This window comes from Acanthochromis polyacanthus, chromosome 1, assembly GCF_021347895.1.
Source record: "Acanthochromis polyacanthus isolate Apoly-LR-REF ecotype Palm Island chromosome 1, KAUST_Apoly_ChrSc, whole genome shotgun sequence".
Classification (NCBI taxonomy): domain Eukaryota; kingdom Metazoa; phylum Chordata; class Actinopteri; family Pomacentridae; genus Acanthochromis; species Acanthochromis polyacanthus.
In genome coordinates this window covers 59,664,192-59,686,262 of record NC_067113.1, presented here as the reverse complement: position 1 = coordinate 59,686,262, position 22,071 = coordinate 59,664,192, and the positions used below count along the sequence as shown (strand labels likewise).

The 22,071-nt window shown below is 36.6% G+C and overlaps 1 protein-coding gene across 2 annotated transcripts; it reads right to left on the bottom strand.

Annotated features, from left to right (window-relative positions):
• Positions 1-1,693: 1,693 nt before the first annotated feature.
• On the bottom strand, positions 1,694-20,925 carry mdm2 (MDM2 proto-oncogene). 2 transcript variants are annotated; one of them, XM_022222052.2, is made up of 14 exons: positions 20,747-20,925; positions 15,676-15,711; positions 14,521-14,588; positions 12,953-13,027; positions 12,276-12,409; positions 12,124-12,173; positions 10,505-10,563; positions 9,664-9,754; positions 9,380-9,573; positions 9,159-9,290; positions 8,291-8,362; positions 7,920-7,958; positions 7,130-7,307; positions 1,694-4,279 (listed from the first exon to the last, which is right to left on the bottom strand). In XM_022222052.2, the coding sequence occupies exons 3-14, from the start codon at positions 14,569-14,571 to the stop codon at positions 3,816-3,818; spliced, it is 1,539 nt and encodes a 512-aa protein (XP_022077744.1). In that variant the 5' UTR covers positions 14,572-14,588; positions 15,676-15,711; positions 20,747-20,925; the 3' UTR covers positions 1,694-3,815. The 2 variants fall into 2 exon arrangements, with proteins under 2 accessions (XP_022077744.1, XP_022077745.1); XM_022222053.2 differs by lacking the exon at positions 7,920-7,958 and having other exon boundaries at positions 20,747-20,919.
• Between the last annotated feature and the right edge of the window lie 1,146 nt (positions 20,926-22,071).

Sequence of the window (22,071 nt, the reverse complement as noted above, 5' to 3'; positions counted from 1 at the left end):
TAATTTTATTGTATTTAATGTTTAATTTTCTTTTTAAAAGTTTGATTGTATTAAATGTTTTTTCCTTTGATTTAATTGCTTTTATATGTAGTTTATTTCTTTAATCTTTTTTTCTGTCAAGATTTAAACCCCGAACCTAAAAATGAAATAAACCCTTAAATCACAATGAAAATACTTCTGTTGTCACAATCATAAGTTAGTCAGTTATTCAGTTTATCAGTTCAACTTTATTTGTTTAGAACCTTTCACACAGATGACAAAACTAAACAAACAAAGAGAAAAAACTATGCTAAAACTATCATTAAAACTCAAAAACATTTCAAAAAAGATTTAACATGGTAATAAAATCTGTTGTGTTCAGGGGATGGAGGGAGTTTATTGAAGTCTTCTTGGGCTCACACAGTAAATCATTTAAAATAGAAACTTGATATTCAGTGCAAGGAAACTGGAGAGCGACAGAAGAACCAAAAATATCTCCTGTTTTCTCCTTTAATGAGTCGACTCTTGTTGTGCTTTCAGACTCTTCACAACCTGCTCAAACTCTTGGTACAGGACCTCACCACACAGGTCAAGAAGGTTTCGTCATTTCCCTCAGCACTACTGGCTCTGTCTCTGACACTAAATCACATTTTTAAATGGTCAAAATTCTCAGCACAGATCTCTACTTTTTACAAAGCCGTCAGACTGAATCATCTCGCATCTCAGGGCACTTCTCATATAGAGCAGGTTTACACCAGACTCTTCATTGTCAGTGGAGGCGGCCCAGGAACAGCAGCAGCAGCATAACGATCAACACAGAGCCATGACTGAACACCGGCCCACCGGGAACTGTCCCGGTCCTCCCGATTAGCCACCCCGGGCCTGCTAGTGAGGATAAAGCGGTGAATAGATGATGGATGGACGACTAATAGTTGTCCTGTGGACAGATTCCCCCACCTGAGCTGTGATCTCTGCAGTTCATCCAGAGTCACCATGGACCTCTTGGCTGCATCTCTGATCATTGCTCTCCTTGTCCGGTCTGTAAGTTTAGGTGAATGACCGTGTCTTGGTAGGTTTTCAGTTGTGCCATGCTCTTTCCATTTCTGGATGATGGACTGAACAGTACTCCGTGAGATGCTCAAAGCTTGGAAAATGTTTTTATTGCCTAACCCGGCTTTAATTTCTCCACAACTTAATCCCTGACCTCTCTGCTGTGCTCCTTAGACTTCATGATGCTGTTTGCTAACTACATTAACTACATTTTGCAGCTAATCTTAAGATGCTTTTACTTGTAACGTAGTATTTTTACTTCATAGTATTAAAGGATGTGAATATTTCTTTCTCGGAACCCACCGACTTAATCTTTAAGTATGTGCTGAATTTTAAAGTCAGATTTTAAAGCTGTCAGATAAATGTAGTGGAAGGACAAAGTAGCAGAAAATGGAAATACTCAAGTGAATTATCTCAAAATCATACTTCAGTAAATAAATATACAGCACTGATTTCATTTCACCAAGTGGCCAAAATGTAAACAAAAACAGGCTTCATCTGAACAAGCTTTTCTAAAGTGTGACTCTTACTTCCTGTTGATGTTCCCAAAGCATTATGGGAACTGTAGTCAACCCAAACCTGAAGCACAATTACCTTCAAATAAAAACATACAAAGAGAAAATGAACTTTATGGTGTTTAAAATCCAGAAAAATGACCAACAGGTTGAAGATGAGAGACCATAAACTTTAATCAGTTTAACAGAAAACATTAGAAATGTCCACTTCTTATTCTTATTTCATTTCAAGAGCTCTTAGAAAAGTGTCTTAAATAAACTCGAGCATCTTAAATAAATAATAAATAAAACAGATTTTGGCTCACGCTTTATTTTAACGGCGGTAACTTTCTCGGAAATTTCCTGCAAAAATAAACAACACAGCATTTGGCACCAATAAAACAGAAAATAGAGAAATGTTCCAATATACTCGTATATTACACGGCTGATAAATTACACACGGAAGTTTACTTCTTTGAAAGAACGTCGGTAAAATAAAGCGTTGCCAGATGTTGGAACGTGATTTAAAGGAACATTTTCAAAGAGAGAGCACACATCAGAACATTTACACGACTCACAGTAAGTCAGGGAAATTGTGACTTTGTCAGTTTTGGTAATTTGGGGTTATCTTTGTTATTGTCTAAATTGTTGGGGTAATAAATACTGCACTAGAGATCGACCGATTACTGGCGCCGATATTTGGAAATTTGACATATATCGGCATCGGCTTTTTTTTTAATCCGACAGGCCGATGTCGAGAAATCAATTTAAAACCGGGTTATTTCAGCTCAGATGCAGCCGCCTCTCCCTCTTCTGCCTTCTGTCTCCACCACTATCCACGAGGACGACGGAAAACACCCACAAAAGGCAACAGAGAGAACACACATCCTTTGGTAGCCGTGTTGAGCCGTTCACTTCTCTGCTGGCAGCCCACACTGATGAGCAGCTGCACTGAGGATGATCTGTGTGATCGACAGGCGGAGTGGCAGAATGAAGGTCACAACAAGCAACTCGCCGAACAAGCAAGAAAAAGTCTTTGTGCAGCACCCTCATCAGCTCCAAGTGAGCAAATCTTCAGTGCCGTCTCTGCAATTTATGAACGCAGGGGAAGCCGTCTCACTGGAGCTAACAGCTCGGCTTTTTGCACCACAATCTCGTGCTGCTCGATGGGGACTACTGTTTGATTTGACACATTTCTGTGCAAATTTTATTTAACTTTGTTTTATATACTATTCCTTCATAAAACCTCTGGAAGAAAGTTTTTATTTAACTTTACTGGAGATATTAAGTCTGAGAACTCCCTGTACTTTGTGTTTTTGTTTGAAGTCAAAACAAAGATAAGCAATTTCAGTTATATTGAAATTTTACTTTTACTGTGAAAAAAATTCAGGGAGCTATTACGTAAGTTTTTATTTCACTTTATAAGGGTTGCTGCTGAGCTTAACTCCCTGTATTTTTGCTGTGTTTGAACTTAAATCAAAGATAATTCATTATAGTTATATTTAAATTTTACTTTATTTACCGTGGAAAATATTCAGGGAGCCATTTATTGAAGCTTTTATTTAACTTTATAAGAGATGCTTCAGAGTCGAGGAAATCCACGCACTTCTGGAGCTATTATTTTCTATTTGTTTGATTAAATAAACACGCTTTAGGCATTTAAACGAAGTTCAGCGTTCGCATTGTTCAAAAGTTTTTACGCCAATTTTTACGCTTTTACTGCAAATGAATATCGGCTCCAAATATCAGTGATCGGCCTCCTCTAGCTGCTAATAATCGTATCGGTCTCTCAGTATCTCTATATTGCACTAAATGGAAATGGTGCTTCTTCTCATTCATTAATAGTAATATCAAAGGGAACTATTACTTATTTCATTAGAATTCAGACCAGATAGGAAAAAGCACTCGTGTAAATAATATCTCTAACTTATTGTGAGTGGTGTATTTGCTAATTTTTAAAGAAACTAAACCCAAAACATTCTGATCATCTGAGTTTAATGACTCAGGAGTGTTTAAGTAAGTTCAGCTGAGGCAGAAAAATATTTAATGATATTTAGTTTCAAGCGCAATTTAACAAGCAACTGCTGGTTTTATATATTTTAGATCTTTATTTTTAGAAATTAGAACAAAAATGATTGTAAAAGGGTTGTGCATGTGTCCGAAGCCTACGGACCAAACTGGTATTTGGTAAATGAAAATCTACAGAGCTGAGCTAAATCTGAGTCCTGCAGGAACACGTCTTCACTAGACCTTCATTATCTGCTGTCTGGGGGTTGAGGACCACCGAGGGTCTCAGCTGAGGTAGGTGAGGACCACGAACTGGATGGGCAGCCTGCAGACCGGGCACAGTTTGTTCCTCTTCTTCAGCTTCCTGGCGCAGACGTAGCAGGACATGAGGTGTCCGGTCCGGCCGTGGACGATGCAGCCGTTCTTGGGTCGGGACTGGCAGATGAGGCAGGGGTCCAGACATGAGTCCGGCAGCCGCCACTCAGCCGAAACGCTGCGCTCCAGATCTGGGACCGACGATGGAGCTGGAGGGGAGGACGGGAGGAGCTCCTGGGAGTCGATGGAGGATGACGGCTGAGATTCGGGAGTCCAGAGTTTCTCCTGTGAGAAGGAGGATGAAGGTTCTGAGAAGAGATCCTGGGAGTTTGGAGCAGAGGAGGTGGAGTCTGACAGACTCTGGGACTGGACAGGAGTTTTAGCTCTTTTCCCGTCTGGAACATCGACTCCTTCAATCTCCTCGACGTCAGATCCTTCAGGAGACGAGAAACACCAACAGTAAGACAGTTTAATCAGAGCTTCATTTAAAGTAAAGGTAGTCAGTCCTCTATCAAAACAATGAAAACAAATTCAACAAATCAAGACCACAATCACAGAAAACAAACAAGACAAACTGTTTGACCCATAACGTCTGTGTATTTTTAATAATGTGCTTCTATTGTGGCCTTTTGTCCCACGTTTCACTGGTAAGGTTTTTTTTATCTTCCTAAGTACTGTGGATGTAAATGAGCATTGTTGCTATAATCTGGTATATTTACATCTACTGCTGTATAAATAGACGTTCATTAATGTGCACTGTTCAGACAAGAGCTACAGTAGAAGTGATTACAATTAGCGTTATCAAACTAATAAGACTACATATTTCACTTCAGATCCTGTACTGTTATTTAGGATGTGAACATAACTGAATAATTTACTTATCAGGGATCAAACTCCACAAATAACAATTAAAACACTAATTTATTTGACTGGAGAGTGTTAATAATTATGGAGGAATAATAAAGATGGACACCACCGTAATGGAACCTAACTAAGATTACTTTAGTCTTATTCATTTTCCAAACAGATACATTTTTAAAGTATTTTCTTGTTCTAAATGAAGCTAGCAGCATGATTTAAGCTAAAGTGTGGAGCCACCATGTAGAGGGAGGTGTTGCTATTTAGCTTCAAATGGAGCTCTAATCGACTCCTCAACCCCTAAATCAATGGACACCCTGCTCTACATGGCAGCACTAAATGCAGACAACCAGAACCAGGAAGCTACCGGCTCGTTTTAAGGTGGTGAGTGAGTGAGGATGAACATCGTTCTGAACTGTTTTAACCTTTACAAAGTTAACTAGTAATTTTTTAGTGCTGTTCCTTCTTTATTCAGTCCTCTCTAGATCCATCTGTCCTTACTGTCCATAATGTGAACATTTCTGTCCTCAGATCAGTGTCTCTCATCCTTCAGATGGAGGTTAAAGGCTGAGTTTTGTCCTGAGAAGCTGCTCTCATGTTATGGCTGTTTAGTCTCTTTTACATAAAGGTCTGTCCATCAGGCTGCAGATAAAAACTGCTCAGCTTGTGTTTGGATGTTTTATCATCGGGATGAACCAGTTTTTGAGCCCTAAGTGCATCAAGATGTTGTGTTTGATTATCTGTTATGTTTTTACTGAAGGTCCAGTTGGGACGACCAGAGGTTTAAAGTGTTTTCTTAACATGTGTTTGCATCTCAGTGAGATATTTTTCCTTTTCATCCCATTTGGTTAAGTCCAGTTCTAACACTCTGCAGAGAAGATGTGATGGTGAAGCTTTTCCTGGGTGTCTGGTTAGTATTTGGACTTTGGCTGCTGCTTCCACAACAGATGTTTGTTTATTTAGGAGTTCAGGAACAACAGTAGCTTCAATACGAGACTCATCCAGAAAAACCATCACTGGACACACAAACAGCAGAATGCCAACAGTGTCTTCATTCAGATGTACAGATTTGTAATCACACAGTAAAAACTGGAACACGATGTTTTACTGACTAAGTGCTGGACTGAAGATGCTAAACTCCTAAATAAACAAACATCTGCTGTTTGACAAGAAGCCACAGTCGTTCCATCAGGGTTCAGTCTTAAAGAAATATCGATTCCTAAGCCTAGAGAATTTCAGATCATTTCAAAGTGTTTGTTTGATCTATAAGTTTATGAATGAGACAAAATGAGACAAATGGTATGACTAATACGAGGTCAGCCACTAGGAGGGACTGTGAAGTAAAAGTTAGAAAGTGCTCCTTTGTACAGAATGCCTTATCTATTAAAGGTTGCACAAACTGGAATACTTTCCCTACAGCTTTCACAGAAAGTTCCACCTTTGCACTTTACTAAAATAGGAACACTTTAGGGTAAGTTTAACTCACCCAGAATGAATTCATCTTCATTGTCTTTGTTTTATTGTGTTGTTTTTCTACGTCTGTGACCCTGTGAGGTTTCTCTTTTATGTTTTGGACAACAGATGGAAATTAGCCTTGTGCTAAATCCGGCTAATTTACTGCAACCTTGTGTAAACCTATGAGATTATACGTTCATTAATATGTACTGTACTGTTCAGATAAATAAGGAAATGAAAGTGAGTGAAATGAACTGGAGATTAGATTAACCCCTGTGTCGTCCTACAGGTCAAAACCGACACGTTTTGAAGTTTGAAAATGTGGGAAAAAAATATTTTCATGGTGAAACTTCTGATTTCCACATTTTTGGTGGAAAAAAAAGAAATTTTAAAAATGTTTCTTAAGAACATTCACACACACCAAAAAAAAAATCAACCAAAATACAGCGAAATTCACTGGATTTTGGTTGATTTTTTTGTGAATGTTCTTAAGAAAATATTACAAGTTTTACCGATATGTATGGAATCACTTTAGATATTTTTAAGATTTTTTTCAGAAGATTTTTTGAAATATTTACAAGAATTTTCTTGCCAAGTTTGGGGGATTTTGTAAAGATAAAACTTTTAAGGGAAACTTTTAAGGAATTATTGGAATTTTCTTCCTGAAGGTTTTGCAAATTGTCAGAAATTTGAGGAATTTTTTTGCTGAATTTTTAGATTTTTTTCAGACAAAGAAACAATATTTTTGGTGCCCGTAAATGAAGACAACAGGAGGGTTAAGATAAAAAGCAGTGGCACAGCAAAGCCCTGTTTTGGATCCATATGATTTTATAATTTCCTACAAATTCTACTTTCTTTGCTGTAGTCAAGTTAAACATCTAATTAAAGTTGTTCACTAAATACTAGCTTCACTGTGTTATTTATCTCTCATTGGATGAACTAACTGGACTTAGAAGCAAACTAAAACTCACCTGGAGCCTCTTTGGCAGCTGATTGGTTGCTTGGCTTAGTGGGCAGGGCTTTAGGACTGGAGGAGGCGAGGTTGATTGACACCTCAGGCAGCCAATCCTGACGCAGAGTCCAGCAGCGCTGACAGTTTCTGGGTAGAGGAGGGTTCAGCTCGTCACACTTCATGCAACGCCAGTAGTCCTGCAGGGAGAAGACAGCATTAGAGACAAAGAACAGAAGAATTCAATCGTTTTAGACACATGATAGAAAACATCACTGCTTCTTCAGCACGTTAAAGTAAAGACACTCAGACGTTAAACGGTCACTTTTACATTAATGCTTCATTCAGACATGTGAGAGATAAATAAACAGCTAATAGTCCAGTGTATAAATGATTTTCTCACTATTGGTGAATCTCGATAATCTGTTGTCGACTTTATCTTCATCACAGTAAAGTTTTATTTTTGTGGACACTTTCAGTTTGTAAGTGCCAAGATAAATGAATAACAAAGATCTTTTGTGTCTTTGTTTTTGGACAAATAATGGTGGAGAAATGTGAAAAAACAATCACTTCACATGTCTAGTAAAGCGACTGCAGTGTCACAATCTCTTCACTCCTTTAATTACGGGTTTTTCTATTTTTAAAGAATGTTTTTTTCAGTCTTAAGGCTCCAGAGTGCAACCAAAAAGCTACGGTGTTAACCACAGTGGAGTAAAGTCTGTCCCTGTCTGGTGGTTTCTAGATGTCGTGCGTTTTAAAGCTGAAGCAGTTTGTATTTGAAGTAGAGGCAGCTGGTGGAGACTCGGACACACCTGGTTATCAGAGAGCAGGTGCAGGCAGGAAGACGGCGACTGAACCGGTGAAAGAAAAGATGCATTACATTCAATAACAATGTCAGGAGGAGGAGTCACTTCAGCTCACACACCTGTCTGAACACAGCCTGCAATGTGAGGCGTTCAGGGACATCGGCAAATGTTGTGTTGCCGATAGTAAGATTCAGGGCTCCAGACTTTTCATTGTATGAACGCATAAATAAAAACTGCTGTTCAGAATTGTGAAAAAAATGACAAATTTCCCAGAAAGGGTCCTAACTTTAAGATTACCGCCGGGACTTTTACAGAAAAGCGTCAGACAGAAGTGCGAGTGTGAAATGAGCTTTTGTCGTATCAGAGTTTGGACTTACAGCTTCAGAGATTTCTGTGTCTTCATCGAAGGAGTCGTCGTCTTCGGCTTCAAAGATGGTGACCTCGTACACCTGGACAGACAGACAGGTGAGTTTAGTACAGTAACACTGGTCTTCTATTTTAATATTCTACATGTTCAACGCCTCGGTTTGACACAAAAGCTGCAGCTGATTAGTTTAAAGCCTCCTCTGTCCCTTTGGTTCAGGTAACAAGATGAACATTTTCCTGATAATTGTGTTTTCGTTTTCTGGAGAACAGTAAACAAACAGCAGCTGGTTTCAGCAAACAGTCTTGTTTAAACCAGGGGAGTCAAATTTATTCTAGTTTAGGGTCCACATTCAGCCCAGTTTGATCTCCAGTAGAATCACAGCATAATAACCTATAAATAAACAATTACAAATGTTCCCTTTGTTTTAGTGCAAAACTGTTCACAGTTTCATCAGGTTTTGATGTCATGAACTGTTCTTAATCCTCTCTACTGTTGAACAGAGTTGATCAAATGTGATTGGCTACTCTACCTGCTCAGTAAATTCAGAAAATTAATTAATCTAGGCCTAAATTAATGACAACATGAATAATAGAAATGTAAACAAATCCCCTGAAAAGTCCAAAACCAACATATTTTTTTTTTTATTTTCTGCAGCACAACTTCTTATTGACAAAATAAATCTTTACTAAATTAATTTTAAAGTATTACTTTTAGCAAAACGTACTCAAACAGGCAGGAACCTGTAATTAGTCTGGGACTATTTTCTGTGGCGGATTAGACCACATGGTGCACTATGACAGTAATGTAACTGTTGCAGGCATTCTTTGTTGGTTTTGGTCCTTAAATTGTTTTTGTTGCTGATAAAAATGAGTTTTTACCTGATCGTCTGCAGAGAGAGAGGCGTCGTCTTCGTTGTAATCGTCTGAATCCACCGACTCGACCTCGAACTCCACGCTGAAGTTGTCGCTATCGGAGTCTGAAGCTGCTACGGTGACCTCCGACCTCCCCGACTGCACACAGAACCTCGTTAGAAACCAGCGCTGTACTGATTAACACTGATTTACTTGCTCAGGTGTGTTTGTGTGTTCTTGATGCTCACTGTGCTGTGGGAGTCCGATGATTGGCTGCTGCCTCTGTCCCGCCCTCCTACCAGTCCACCAATCACACACCAGGACAGGCTGTCGTCAAACGTCAGGGAGTAGCTGTCGGACCTCCTCCTCTTCCTGCCTTCTCCTTCCTCCTCCTCTTCCTCCTCCTCCTCATCTTCTTCGTCCTCCAGGCTGTGAGACGGACCTGCACACATCAGGTGGGCGGAGCTTCAGCCACAGGTGTTTTAATTGAGCTTTAAAGAGGAAGTGATGAAGCCTCAGAGGACATTCTCACCTGGATCACTGCTCCTGCAGCTCCTCCTCCTCCTTCTTCTCCTCCTCCTCCTCCTGTCTGGTGATGAAGAGTGACTTTCTGCATCTGCCTCCTAAAAGAACCGAAAAATTTGGATTTAAGAGGAAAAATAGTGCAGGGTCTTCCTTCCTGCTGCTGTCAGACTTTAGAAATCACAGAAAAACTGTCACATCAGAGAATTTAAAACTTCATTATGAATATGTTGCACATTTAAAAATATTCTGCACAAAGAGAAATATCAGTATTTTTAAGATCATTTTTTCTACTCATGGATGAAGAATTGCAAAATCAATGTTTTTCTCCATTTAGAATAAACCTGTACAATAGTTTTTTTTTTACCCACATTGAGAGGATTTTGTGCAAAATCAACAATATTTATGTATATTTCTTATTTATTTCTTATGTTTCTACTGATTTTTTTAAAGCTGTGATGCTGCTAATTTCTCTGCTGCTGGATTAATAAATCTCATCTGAAACACAAACTCAGTTCCTCATTCAAACACTGAGGGGACGAATTTCTTGATCACCAAACTTCATTTAAAAATGAGTGATTTTTAATTTGCCTTCCTGTTGTTAACAGACCTGTAGAACGACACATGCAGCACGTTCCTAAACAATAATGTGTTAAAGTAAACGCAGCATGAAAAGAAACTGCTTCTGACATTACTTCATGCTGTTCTTGGCTTTTCTTTTAATTTTCACGACATTTTTAACCCAAGTCCTGCAACAAAGTGAACCGAAAAGTAGCGTATGTTTTCTTATTGCTCCAGATGTTGGATAAATATTTTAAAACAGCTGGATTATCAGTCCACATGTGTCTTACCTCTGTTCCTCTGTCTGACTGGCTGTTGCTGTGAGCTTCACTGGAGTTTGTTGTTGACTCTGAGGAGCAAAAAGACAAAGACGGGTTTGAATCTGAGCAGCAGGATGTAGAAGCAAGGCAGGATGGTTTTCTAAAGTCTGTATGTTGGATTGATTCATTCCACCCTCTGCTGTCCGCAACCCCAAAACCAGCTAGTAAGGCTAACAGGCATGTTAATTATTGATACAAATGTTAAAAAATTGCTGATATGACATCATTTATCAGAGCCAGAAACCATAAAAACAGGAAAAAATGATCGGATTTTCCTACTTTCTGACGGTTCTTCAACTAATCATGTAAAAAAGATTTATGGTTTTCTCACTTTGTTTTACTTCAAGAAAATGTGAACTCTGAGTTCTCTCTACTTCCTCATGGTTGTTCTCTTTCCACAGAGGTGCAGGATTTTATGTTGCAGTGAGAAATGATCCACAGTGAGTAAAAAGGAAGAAGGTTAAAGCATGACTACACATCTAAGTTTATTCCTCTGTAAACATGGCATCAGTTTGTTCTGTGGGTTCATGATGTTACGTGAGGAAAAATGAGCCAACAGTGAGAGAAAATGAACCAAACATGTCTAAAATCAGGGAAGTTAGAGGAAAGTTATTTGATTTTTATGAATAATAGCTGGCACTAGAATTTGCTGCTGGATTAATGAAGTTTTGTCTCTTATCTTAAAAGTCTACAACAAAAAGAGATGCTTTGAAGAAGCAGCTGACCGTAAATGCTGCTGTCTTTAGAAGCTCTGAGGTTTTTCACCATCAGCTGGAGGCAACACGACAAATAAACAACAAACTGAGAGTCTTCAGTTACAGAAGGTCGATTCTTCCCACAGAACAGACTTTAAATGCCTTTAAGCGCACATTCTGCACATTTAACATTCAGTTCTGTACATTAATACAACATCTGATTCTAAGGACACAAGTCTGTTTTTATCTGCTGCAGGAGTGTGTGTAGTTTGTAATCTCCCTTCTTCTCCAATAAAAGAACAAACCATTTTAACATCTGTAATAGGCTGAAACGCTAATATAAATAACAGAAATCCCATTCTACTTAGGTTTGTTTGATAAATATGCACTCTAAAAAGTACTTTAAGGGACCTGTTTCCACCTGATTCAAGTTAAAATCTAATTGACTGATTTGGATTAATTATTCAAGCTACAAACATTATTTCAATGGGTTGGGTTGATGTAATAATTCTGCATCAACTTAATATTTTCTGTAATTTTGAATTAAATTTCTGCTTTCGTTCTAATTTTAGGTGAAGTAATTGAATGAAATTGGTAGGCCTGGACCCGAATATCCTGAATATTTGTTCACTACGGCGGTATCCGGATATTAATTTTGGCATCTGAAGCTGTTATAACTGATGCTCAAACAATTTTTTCAGCTAAATATTGAGTTAATTTTCCTGAAACACAGAATTAATAAGAGGCTCTCCAGTGTAGCTGACAAAATATCAAGGCTTTTTTTTGTCCGAGGTAAACGTGTCAACCGATTGTGATTAAAAAAGGCTGAAAAGAGGAGGAGAATAGGAGGAAAATCTACAATAAAGAACATCAAGAGGTCAGAAGTGTTCTTACCTTGGGTTCTTACAGTCACCAGGTTCTTGGTGATCATCGCAAACAGAACTCTGAAACAGAAACGAGATTTATTCATCTCAGTGGGACGGAAAAAAAAAAGTTTCTTTCCTTTTCAGAATCTGAACAAAACACTAATTTTTCTTTCTCCTCACCGAGGCTCTTTGATGGAGAAGCTGTCGACCCCCAGGACTCGCCCCAGTGCATCCTGGGAACAGTGGACGATGTGCTGCTGCTTCTGGTCGTACAGCTGCTTCTGGATGATGTACTGACCCAGGTAGAACATCACCTGCAGGGAGGCCAGCACAGATGCATCATGGGAGAAATGTACAGCCAATCAGCTCCTCAGAGATCAGGAGACTTTATTTAGAGTCGGACACGTCTGTACACGTTTACACACAACAGGAAGTGGAAGTTTTTAACTCTTAAATGTATAAATGGGTCAAAAATGACTCGGTGAGGTTGTTTTCTTGAAATATCTTTTTTTTTTGTAATATTGTTTTTATCATTTTATATTCCAGCTATTCCTCAAAAGACATGCTTTTCATATCACAACATTTACAGTTTCAAGTTCCTCTGTATACTTTTAAAGGAACTGTAATATTGGCATTAATCCTGGACCCGAATATCTGGATATTCTGTCGTGGTGGTGGTACTTGAATATTAATTTTGAGATCAGAAGACTTCCATCCCCCTAAAACAGGAAGTAATTCAATTTTTTCATGCCAGAAAATAAAAGAAGTGCATAGAAATCAGTTTATTTTCTCATTATTTATTTGAGTGGGACTACTGCTAAATCATAGAAAGTATTGGTTAAATGCACAGATTTTACCTCCTTCATGGTGAAAACATCTTTCGTGGCTCCGGCATGTTGCAGTAAAGAACAAAATTCTACTTTTGGTCGGACCTGAAACCACAAACAGAAAAACTGGAAGTTAGCAAACAGTCGGGAAACACCAGGGATGGAAAGAGAGCTTCAGTGTTGAAGAATAAAAGTATTTTTCTCAAAAACTACTGACAGTGTTGGTCATTTTTTTAACTCCAGATGTTTAATGTATAATAAAATAATACAATAAAAAGGTATAAGTTGACCAAACTAAGACAAACAAGCAAAGTATTTTCTTTTAAACCTGTGAACTTCAGGGGACTTTAATTTTTTTTCCATAATGTAAAAAAAGCCACAATGACACATTTATGAGTCACAAAGAGAGTGAGTCATTGGACTTTTTAACTTCCCGACAGTCCTTTAACTGTGGTTAGTGGTAAGAATGACCAAAAATATGCTCAGAATCACTTCATTCTACGTGTCAGTTCACTAAAATTATACTGTTTTAACCAGATTCTGTAAAAACAAAAAACAAAACAAAAAAACTAAAATTCTGCACTGCTCTGCACAACTAGAAAACCACGACTGACTGAGCTGTGATCAACAGAGACGAGACTAAAATTCAGTAAATATTCAGATGAACTGCAGGCAGCGTTTCCACAGAGAGGAAAATCAAAGCTACTGGATGAATAGAATAAATGCAGCATGGCTTAGAAACAGTGAACAGAGGAGGAAGTTGTTGGAGATACATTCAGAATGGAGAAACATCTTTCTACTGATGATGAGCAGAGTAGAGAGAAAAAGTATGAGTTTGTAGAGGTTGTGAAAATGCAAAAAGTTCCGGTCAAACATCTCTACAGTATTCAGTCACCTTTTTTTTAGGATATAACAGCTGTGGGCTTTTTGCTGCTTTTGTCAACTTTTTAGAAAATAAACATTCAAAGAAATTTCAACTTCACTCGATCCATTGTGGCTTTCTAACTGCTGCACCGACGGCAGGTGGTTGTTGTTTCCACAGAGGTTCAGGATTTTATATTGCAGTGAAAAATGAACCACAGTGAGGAAAAATGAAACAGGAGTAAAAACTTCAGAAACTGTTTGGAGTTCAGAGGGTTAAAAGAAAACTGAAACTGTATTTCTGTCAATGTGATGCAAACAAACAGGAAAGCAACAGCCTCAAAGTGCTAGCTTATCTCTATTTTCTAAACTATTTTTTAGCTTTAGCAGGAGATTATTTTCTGGGTTAACGGAGTCTATTTAACTTTGCTTGTAGAGACTCCAGCTTTTTAAATCCCCAACTGTGCCTGCTACAATATATTTTTTCAGTCGGTCTGTCCATATTTCCATTAGCCTTTTTTGCTAACCGATGGCCTATAGCTATAAAAACGCAGGTGAAATGTTTACATATTGGACCTGCTCAGTAGCAAATAACGATTTTAAAAGCAGCGACGTAGACTACAGAGTTTAATGCATGCTTCAGTAAAATTACAGATCTATAATACTCATAAATCCATCCAAAATATGTCTATTTCCACCTCTGCTGAACAGCTAACAGCAGTAAAGAAGCTCCTCACCAGTTTGTTGTCGTCGGCCATGTCGGCGTTGACCTCCCCGTCAGCTGACATGGTGAAGCTGATCGATCCTGCAAACAAACAAACAAACAAACCGCCAGTCATGACACATTACACAGACCAATAGATCAATACAATGAACAGGAGTCACATGTCAAACAGCTGAGCTACACCCTCCTACTCTGCTCCATTTAACACTTCCTGGTTTGTTCATTCGGCTGTTTCTTCCTCTCTGGCAACGTTTCAGATAGAAAACAGGCAGGAAATATTTAAACTTCACACCTCAAAACTGTAGAAAACATCAGCTGTGACTATTTTAACTTTACAAGTGGTTGCACATTTTGTACTGAGCCTGACATGCAGCCAGCACTACCAGAACTGCAGTATTCGGATTTATATTCAGCAGATAAACCGCCAATACAAAGTCCAGTGCAACAGCTGGTGAACCAATTTACAAAAATACAGCAAAAAGTTGAATAAAACATCACATTTGCAGGACCTGCCTTCATGACTAAACTTGTAAACGTGTAACTGATTATTTTAATTATTGACTGTTCAAAAATACACAAAAACATTTGTCAAATTTTCTGAGGCAAACAAAACAAGACAATGTGAAAAATCCCCGTCCAAAGCCCTTATATATCCAAATTATAATTTATCTTCTTTAATAATAGCTCTGAAGTAACATTGTTGGCTTTTAGTTCATGTCTTTTTGTTTCACACACATTTAACTCCGGAAGGTCTTTAAAATGTTGTACTTGTGTCTTACAACTGTACTATAAAGAATCTTATTTTAATTTAATTAAAGATAAGAGAAGCTTTTATTAATCCCACAGCAGTGGAAATTGCAGTTTTATAGCGTCAAAGGTCACAGGATAAAAATGCAGAAACATCAGAGGAAAAAAATTAAAATAAAAACATTTTGTACAGAATCTTCTATATGTAGAACTTCAGATATTGCAGAGGATGGTATTATAAATAATATATTTAAGACGCTGCTGGAAGTGACTAATGTTTATGCTTGAAAAATGAGTGAAAGCTGCAGTTTTTAACATCAAAATGTGTAAAATAACGCAATACTGTCAGATAAAAAGTGAGTTTTCACACCATTTATTTATCGTGTTCCGTGAAAAAATAAAAATAAAATGAATTTCTTACCAGTATTTACAGAGAAAACTGTATCAGCAGCTCATCCTGTGCAAGAAAAAGCAGATAAAGTGCAGTGAGAGCAGAGCAGCAGCGGTTCAGCCTCTTATAGAGACGCTCAGACATGTCAAGACTAGACTGGCCTGGCTGTCCCAGTCTAAGCTAACTGGGCCTATCAGGGCCGACCAGGGCTGAGTCAGCAGCAGCCTATGTTCATGTCTGAACTGACAGCAGCAGCTGATTGTATCATGGCTCCTACAGAACATGCCAGGACTAGTCCAGTATGAGTCATCACTGAGTAAAACAGAAACCAGCTAACCAGGGGAGTAGTAACCATAGTAACCATACTAACCAACCACGTTTAAATGAGGATAACTCACCGGTTTAACACTCCACTGATCTGAAACACTTTGAGGGAAGTGAGTAAAATTCATCTTGGTGCTGTTTTTCCTTTTCAGTCCCACCCAAAACCATTTCAAATGCTTTTAAATTATTTTTAGTCTTTTTCAAGGAGCCAAAAAGGGAAATTTTCAAGTTTAAAAACAGACTCCTTTTATGTACACTTCTGTTCAAAAGTTTGGGGTCACTTAGAAATATCCCTTTTTTTTAAAGAAAAGTATTTTTTTCAGTGAAGATAACATTAATCAGAAATGCAATCTAGACATTGTTAATGTTCTAAATGACCATTCTAGCTGGAAACAGCTGATTTTTAATGGAATATCTCCATAGGGGTACAGAGGAACATTTCCAGCAACCATCACTCCTGTGTTCTAATGCTACATTGTGTTAGCTAATGGTGTTGAAAGGCTCATTGATGATTCGAAAACCCTTGTGCAGTTATGTTAGCACATGAATAAAAGTGTGAGTTTTCAGGGAAAACATGAAATTGTCTGATATTCAGTGGCAGTGTAAAATATCAGACAGATTAAATATAAATAATAATAATAAATTTCATTTGTAGGGCGCTTTTCTGGGCATTCAGAGATACTTTACAGGTAAAAGACAAATAATAAAAACAAACAAATGCAAAAGCACAAAACAGTTAAACATTAAAAATAGAATAAACAAAAAGTACAAAACTATAAAATCTATCAGCACATCAGTCTGACGAGGAATTGATCAGAGACACTGAGAAACAAACCAGAGACAGTCGATGATTAAAGGTTCATGAGAAGATCGAATCAAATGTACTGATTAGTGATTATCAGAAAATAAAACTGGATTGATTGGATTATAGTTGGGGCTCAACTATGTGGGGAAAAAAGTCATATTGTGATTATGTTTGACAGATATCACAAAATGATGCTTAAATGAATCTAAAAATTAAGGTTTTTACTGTGATTGTTAGCAAACAAACACTTTTTCCTGATACTTGGAGAATAATATTTAAAGTCTGCAGGATGTTATTTAACTTTTATAAAAACATTTATCCTCTTGTGATCCTCAGATTTTGGACACTGTACTTTCAATAATATTCAATACTATTTTAATTAATTGTTCAGCCCTAAAAGAAAAAAATTAAATTTTTTATAAGGACAAATTCCTGGATTATACTTCCACATTGAATGAAATGACTGTAAATATTAATTTTACTGCATTTCTGCTGTTATATTTCTGCAGCTGCAGTAGATAAAACTACTAAATTAATCACCAACTGCTTTAATAATCAATTAATCAGTTTGAGTACCCCTTTCAGGTCTAAATTCTGATTCCAGCATCTTGAATGTGAATGTTTTCTGGTTTCTTTAACTTCTTTGTGACACTAAATTAAATATTTTATGGGTTGTGGACAAAATGAGACCTGTGAAGAGGACATCTAAGGCTTTGGGAAACACTGATCGACATTTTACCAATCAAACAACTCATTAATTAATCAAAAAAGTATAGAGGGATTAATCAGAAATGAAAATAACCATGACTTTGCAGCTCCAGCAGCAGAACAACCCTTCACCTACAAATAGCAGACACTAGATGACAACGCAGAAAATCACTCTAACACAGACTGATGTTTAAAAAACCACTAGCACAGTTGTAGATATACCTAATAATTAAAATGGATAACGACTAAATAACTAATAAAAAATGACTTGATTCAAATTATTAGCAAAAACAGCAGGAGCAACCTCTTTTCAGTCTTTTCTCTCAAGAGAAATAACATTTGTTCCAAATTCATTCAAATTCCAGTGTTAAACTCCTCATGTATGTTAAAAATGATTAAATAAAACTGGTTTCAAGCTTCTGAAAGCCACAACAAACACTAGTAAACTAATAACTTGTTAAACCTCACTTTAATCACTTAGTTCAATGTATATCATCTATTTTCATTGTTTACTGTGCAACTCACTTTGTAACACTAGATTTTTTTAAACAAATAAAACATAATATCGTTGTTATTTTAAATGCAAAACACAGTCAAAATGTTGTTCTTTCACACACTGGTCAAGTTTGAGATTTGTCCCTTTCATAATTCTTTAAAAATAGCAGATAAAAAACATTTACGTGCTCTGTTTACTACACAACATCTCCTGTTTCATTACAAAACATATCTGTAAAATCTCTTTTCTAAAAACGATGTTGTCTCTCAAACTCTGAGGAAGAAATCCCCATTCAGCAGCTACACAAAGGGGTTCATTCATATCAGCTGCAGCCTCACGTAGAGAACATTTTGTTCCTTAAAACTTGGCAAAAATAGACTTTTTTCCCCCGGCTGCTGTCAGTGTTTTCTGATTCATGAATTGGGCTGCAACCAATGTTTATTTTCTCCTTCAACGGACCAGTTGTGTATGTAAAATGTTAAAAAAAAAATGCTGAAAAATGTTTAATATGATGCAACAAAAGTCAGCGTAACGCTTTTTTTTTTTTAGGTACACTGCTATTCATTATCACCATGGGATTGCCTGCATTACCTTTTACTTCTGTAATCTAGTCTTATTTTAGCTTATTTATTTAAATTTTTAGTACTTCTAGTACTTGTATCTTACTGCTTTTCTAGCAGGAATCACTGAATTTCTTATGATATGTTATTCTGGGTTTTTTTTTCTGACCAACTTCCTTCAAGAACAATAAAGTTTTATCTTATCTTGTCATCTACAACCCAAAGATATTCAGCTTATGATCACAGAGGAGGACAGAAAAAAGAAAATATGCACATTTATGTAGCTGGAAAAGCAGATTTTTAACTTGGCAATGATCAAAATCGCTGCTGATTGATTAAACAGTTCGCAAGTAATCGATAAATTGCTGTAAAGGTGAAAAGAGATATAAAAACACTATCTAGTGCAAATTAACATTAAATTTATCTTTTTTTTATTTAATCAATGAAACTGTTAACTTTCTGTTTACTACTGCAAATATATTCCTAAAATCAGATGTAATTACTGACAATCAAAAGAAAAACACCGATTGGTTTTATAATTTTACACAATTAATAAAAATAAATACAAGAGGCTTCACAGCAAAAATGTAAACGTAAAAACAATCATTGAAAACCTTTGGCAAATAGCTTCAAAGTTTTTGCAGCTAATTATAATGCTATTCTGTGCATTTCTAATTAAATAAAGCCTCTTTTGCTTATTTAAAAATGGACTTGCAATATTAAAAATAATCATCATAGCAAGAATAATCAACTGGGGAAGTTAAACAGTAAAGTTTGTCAGTTTAATTTTTTACACTGTTCACTTGTGCAGGTTTTAGCCCTCTATTTAGCCTGGTTTGCCACTATTTGCACCCTGTATGTGTGAATATGTCCTGGCATCGGTCTGACTGACTGTACAGAGGGAATGACATGTTCCCAAACAGCTGACGGCCAGCATGAGTCAGCTGTTCTGTTGCTGTTACAACACTCACATGCAGGGAAAATATGCCCGGACTTGTTCTGCTCTCTGGGTTTTTACTGCACAAACACAACACTCCAAGTCTTTCACCACCTCTGGATCCGTTAAACTTTCACACACATCACTGGGAGGTTAACAAGATTAAGTTTGAACAGCTCAGACTTTAAATAATTTAATTGTTGACATTTTTGTGTGCACAATTACAGTCTCTGCAGTAATTTAATGTGCTGCTGCCAACTTTCTCCTTGCAAAAGTTAATGCAAAAATAGATTGAAGTTTAGTTAATACTGCTTTTTTTCATGCAAATACACACCATCTTTATGAAAGTCTCCTGTAAGTGAATAAACAAAGTAATACATAAAGATTATGGTATAATCAAGCATTATAGTAGTATTTCTGATGTTTCAGCCCTAGACTCTTGTTTATATTTTGAAACTAGACTGTAAGTAATACAGTGAAGTTTTATATATGTACAATTTATAAATTATCCGTTTTGTGAGTATCCTATGTGTTCTAATGTTAAAAATATAACCCCTTATTTTTTTTTTTTTAAATAAAGCAGTTTTAATGCATCATTAACATTTTAACCACAGTTTTAAACTATTTTAACTGCTGAAAAGGACAGGATTGGATATAATCTAATCAGAGGAGGTAAAATCATGCAGAGACGATTACGGCAATCAGTTCTTGACCCGACACTGTCAATACAAATAAATGTTAAATAGACGTTAAAGTTGGTGTTTAACAGGCATACCAATAAAACCACCACGTAAGCATGGGAATGTTTTATTACTACTCTTGAGTATCAGCCATGAGGTTAAAACAGCAGTACTCACTTCTAACTAGCATTGATAATGATTTATAATTTCTAAATGCTTCCAGCCGGTTCAAAACGCTTAAATCCAGTTAGCTAACTACAGCTAATTCCAGAACTTCACACCTGTTTAACAGTTCGTCGTTAAGACAACATACACACTCCAGCCGTGCATAAACTTGTCACTATTGCGCATTTTCAAATTTAATGACACATATTTTGCCTTTTTATTCCACCTAAATTTCGCTTTCAAGCCAGCTAGTGCGCAAACGAACAAATGGAGCCGCGTCGCTACTCCTCGGTCCGCACAGTCAGGAAAGCCCGAGGCTCTGCGGCCTGCTAGCACGCAGCTAGCAACCTGCTAACCAACTTGTGCTTCTGCTCAATTCACAGCGTTCAAGTCAAAAATAATTACGTTTAACTTCTGTTTACGTACCTCTTGTTATATTGTAGGTAAAATAATATTCCAAAACGAAGGTTATTTACAGGTCATTCAGTTAGTTCGGCGTCCAACAGTCGACGTGCTTCGCTGTGTTCGGTCTGTTATTGGACGCGTCGGTTTGGCGGTTCGGTTCGCCGGACCCCCTGCTGACCGGAAAGCGAAACTACAGTAATAAATAACGGGACATTATTATTGTTATTATAATGATTATTATTATTAAATGTTAATTAATAATTAAAGCTGCAACTACTAGTCTAGCAGGTACACCTTTAATTCCCTTAATAGATGATAATTTACTGTAACAAAAAAATAAAATAAGCAAATAACATAGCGCTATTAATAATATCAATAATAATGATAATAAGTCTGGGGTCTTTTTGCATCATAATTCAAATCATTTTCACAAAGGGGAAAAAACACTTGTTTTGCAGGGCTGCAGCAATTTGTTTTGAATTAATGACTAATCTGCTTATTCACCTGTTGCTTTTCTTTGACAAACAAATCTTCAAAATGTTGTTTCCAAACTGAAAGAAAAATATGCAATTGATCTAATATGTGAAGCTTTAACCACTTAGTTTAATATTAAGTGTCAGTCTTCATGAAAGTCAGTATTTACATTTTTTTTACCACCTTATGATTTATTTACCTTTAAAATGCCAAGTAAGTAAAAAAAATCACTTCATGTTATATCATGAGATATATTTAAAAACTAAACTAGGATCTTACCTAAAGTGTTCAATATTAAAAGGGTTGAATCATAATTGTATTTTTTTATTTATGATTATATTCTTTGATGGCCAACATGGGATTTTTAATTTTGCAGACTTGATGTTTATTGGTGCCCTTTTTGCAAAGAGCTTTACTGCATTTTTAATATTTTATTGTCACTCTTTTTGCATAAAGCACCTTGTGACTTCAGTTTTAAAAACTGCAATTGAAGGTTGTACAAATTACGTTTAGTTCTCAAAATATGTCTTTAAGTAAAACTACTTACAATTTTCTTCTAAAAAATGTCCTCGATCTTTATTTCCTTTAAATACACTTAGTTTTAACGGGGGAAAAAAAATACTTTTACTCCTAAATATGACTTTTTGGTCAAATTATCGACACGACTTCCCAAAAAAAATTCCTGAAAAGGTTTTCTCATGAAAAATAACTCTTCCAAAAAGAATGACATTTTTAATCATGAAATATTACCTTTAAAAAGACAGAAACCATTTAATCACAAGTTTGCAGTCTAATAATCTAATATCCTTTGCATTTACAAATATATCACTTGCACATATCCCTTTCACAATAAATGTAGTTTTTAACCATTC

Excerpts from the sequence above, each read along its gene's own strand:
- mdm2 (XM_022222052.2), bottom strand. The coding sequence starts at position 14,571 with ATGTCAGCTGACGGGGAGGTCAACGCCGACATGGCCGACGACAACAAA. Across the intron at positions 12,410-12,952 it reads ATGTTTTCACCATGAAGGAG|GTGATGTTCTACCTGGGTCA; the intron begins GTAAAATCTGTG and ends GCCTCCCTGCAG. Across the intron at positions 9,574-9,663 it reads CTGCAGGAGCAGTGATCCAG|GTCCGTCTCACAGCCTGGAG; the intron begins GTGAGAATGTCC and ends TGATGTGTGCAG.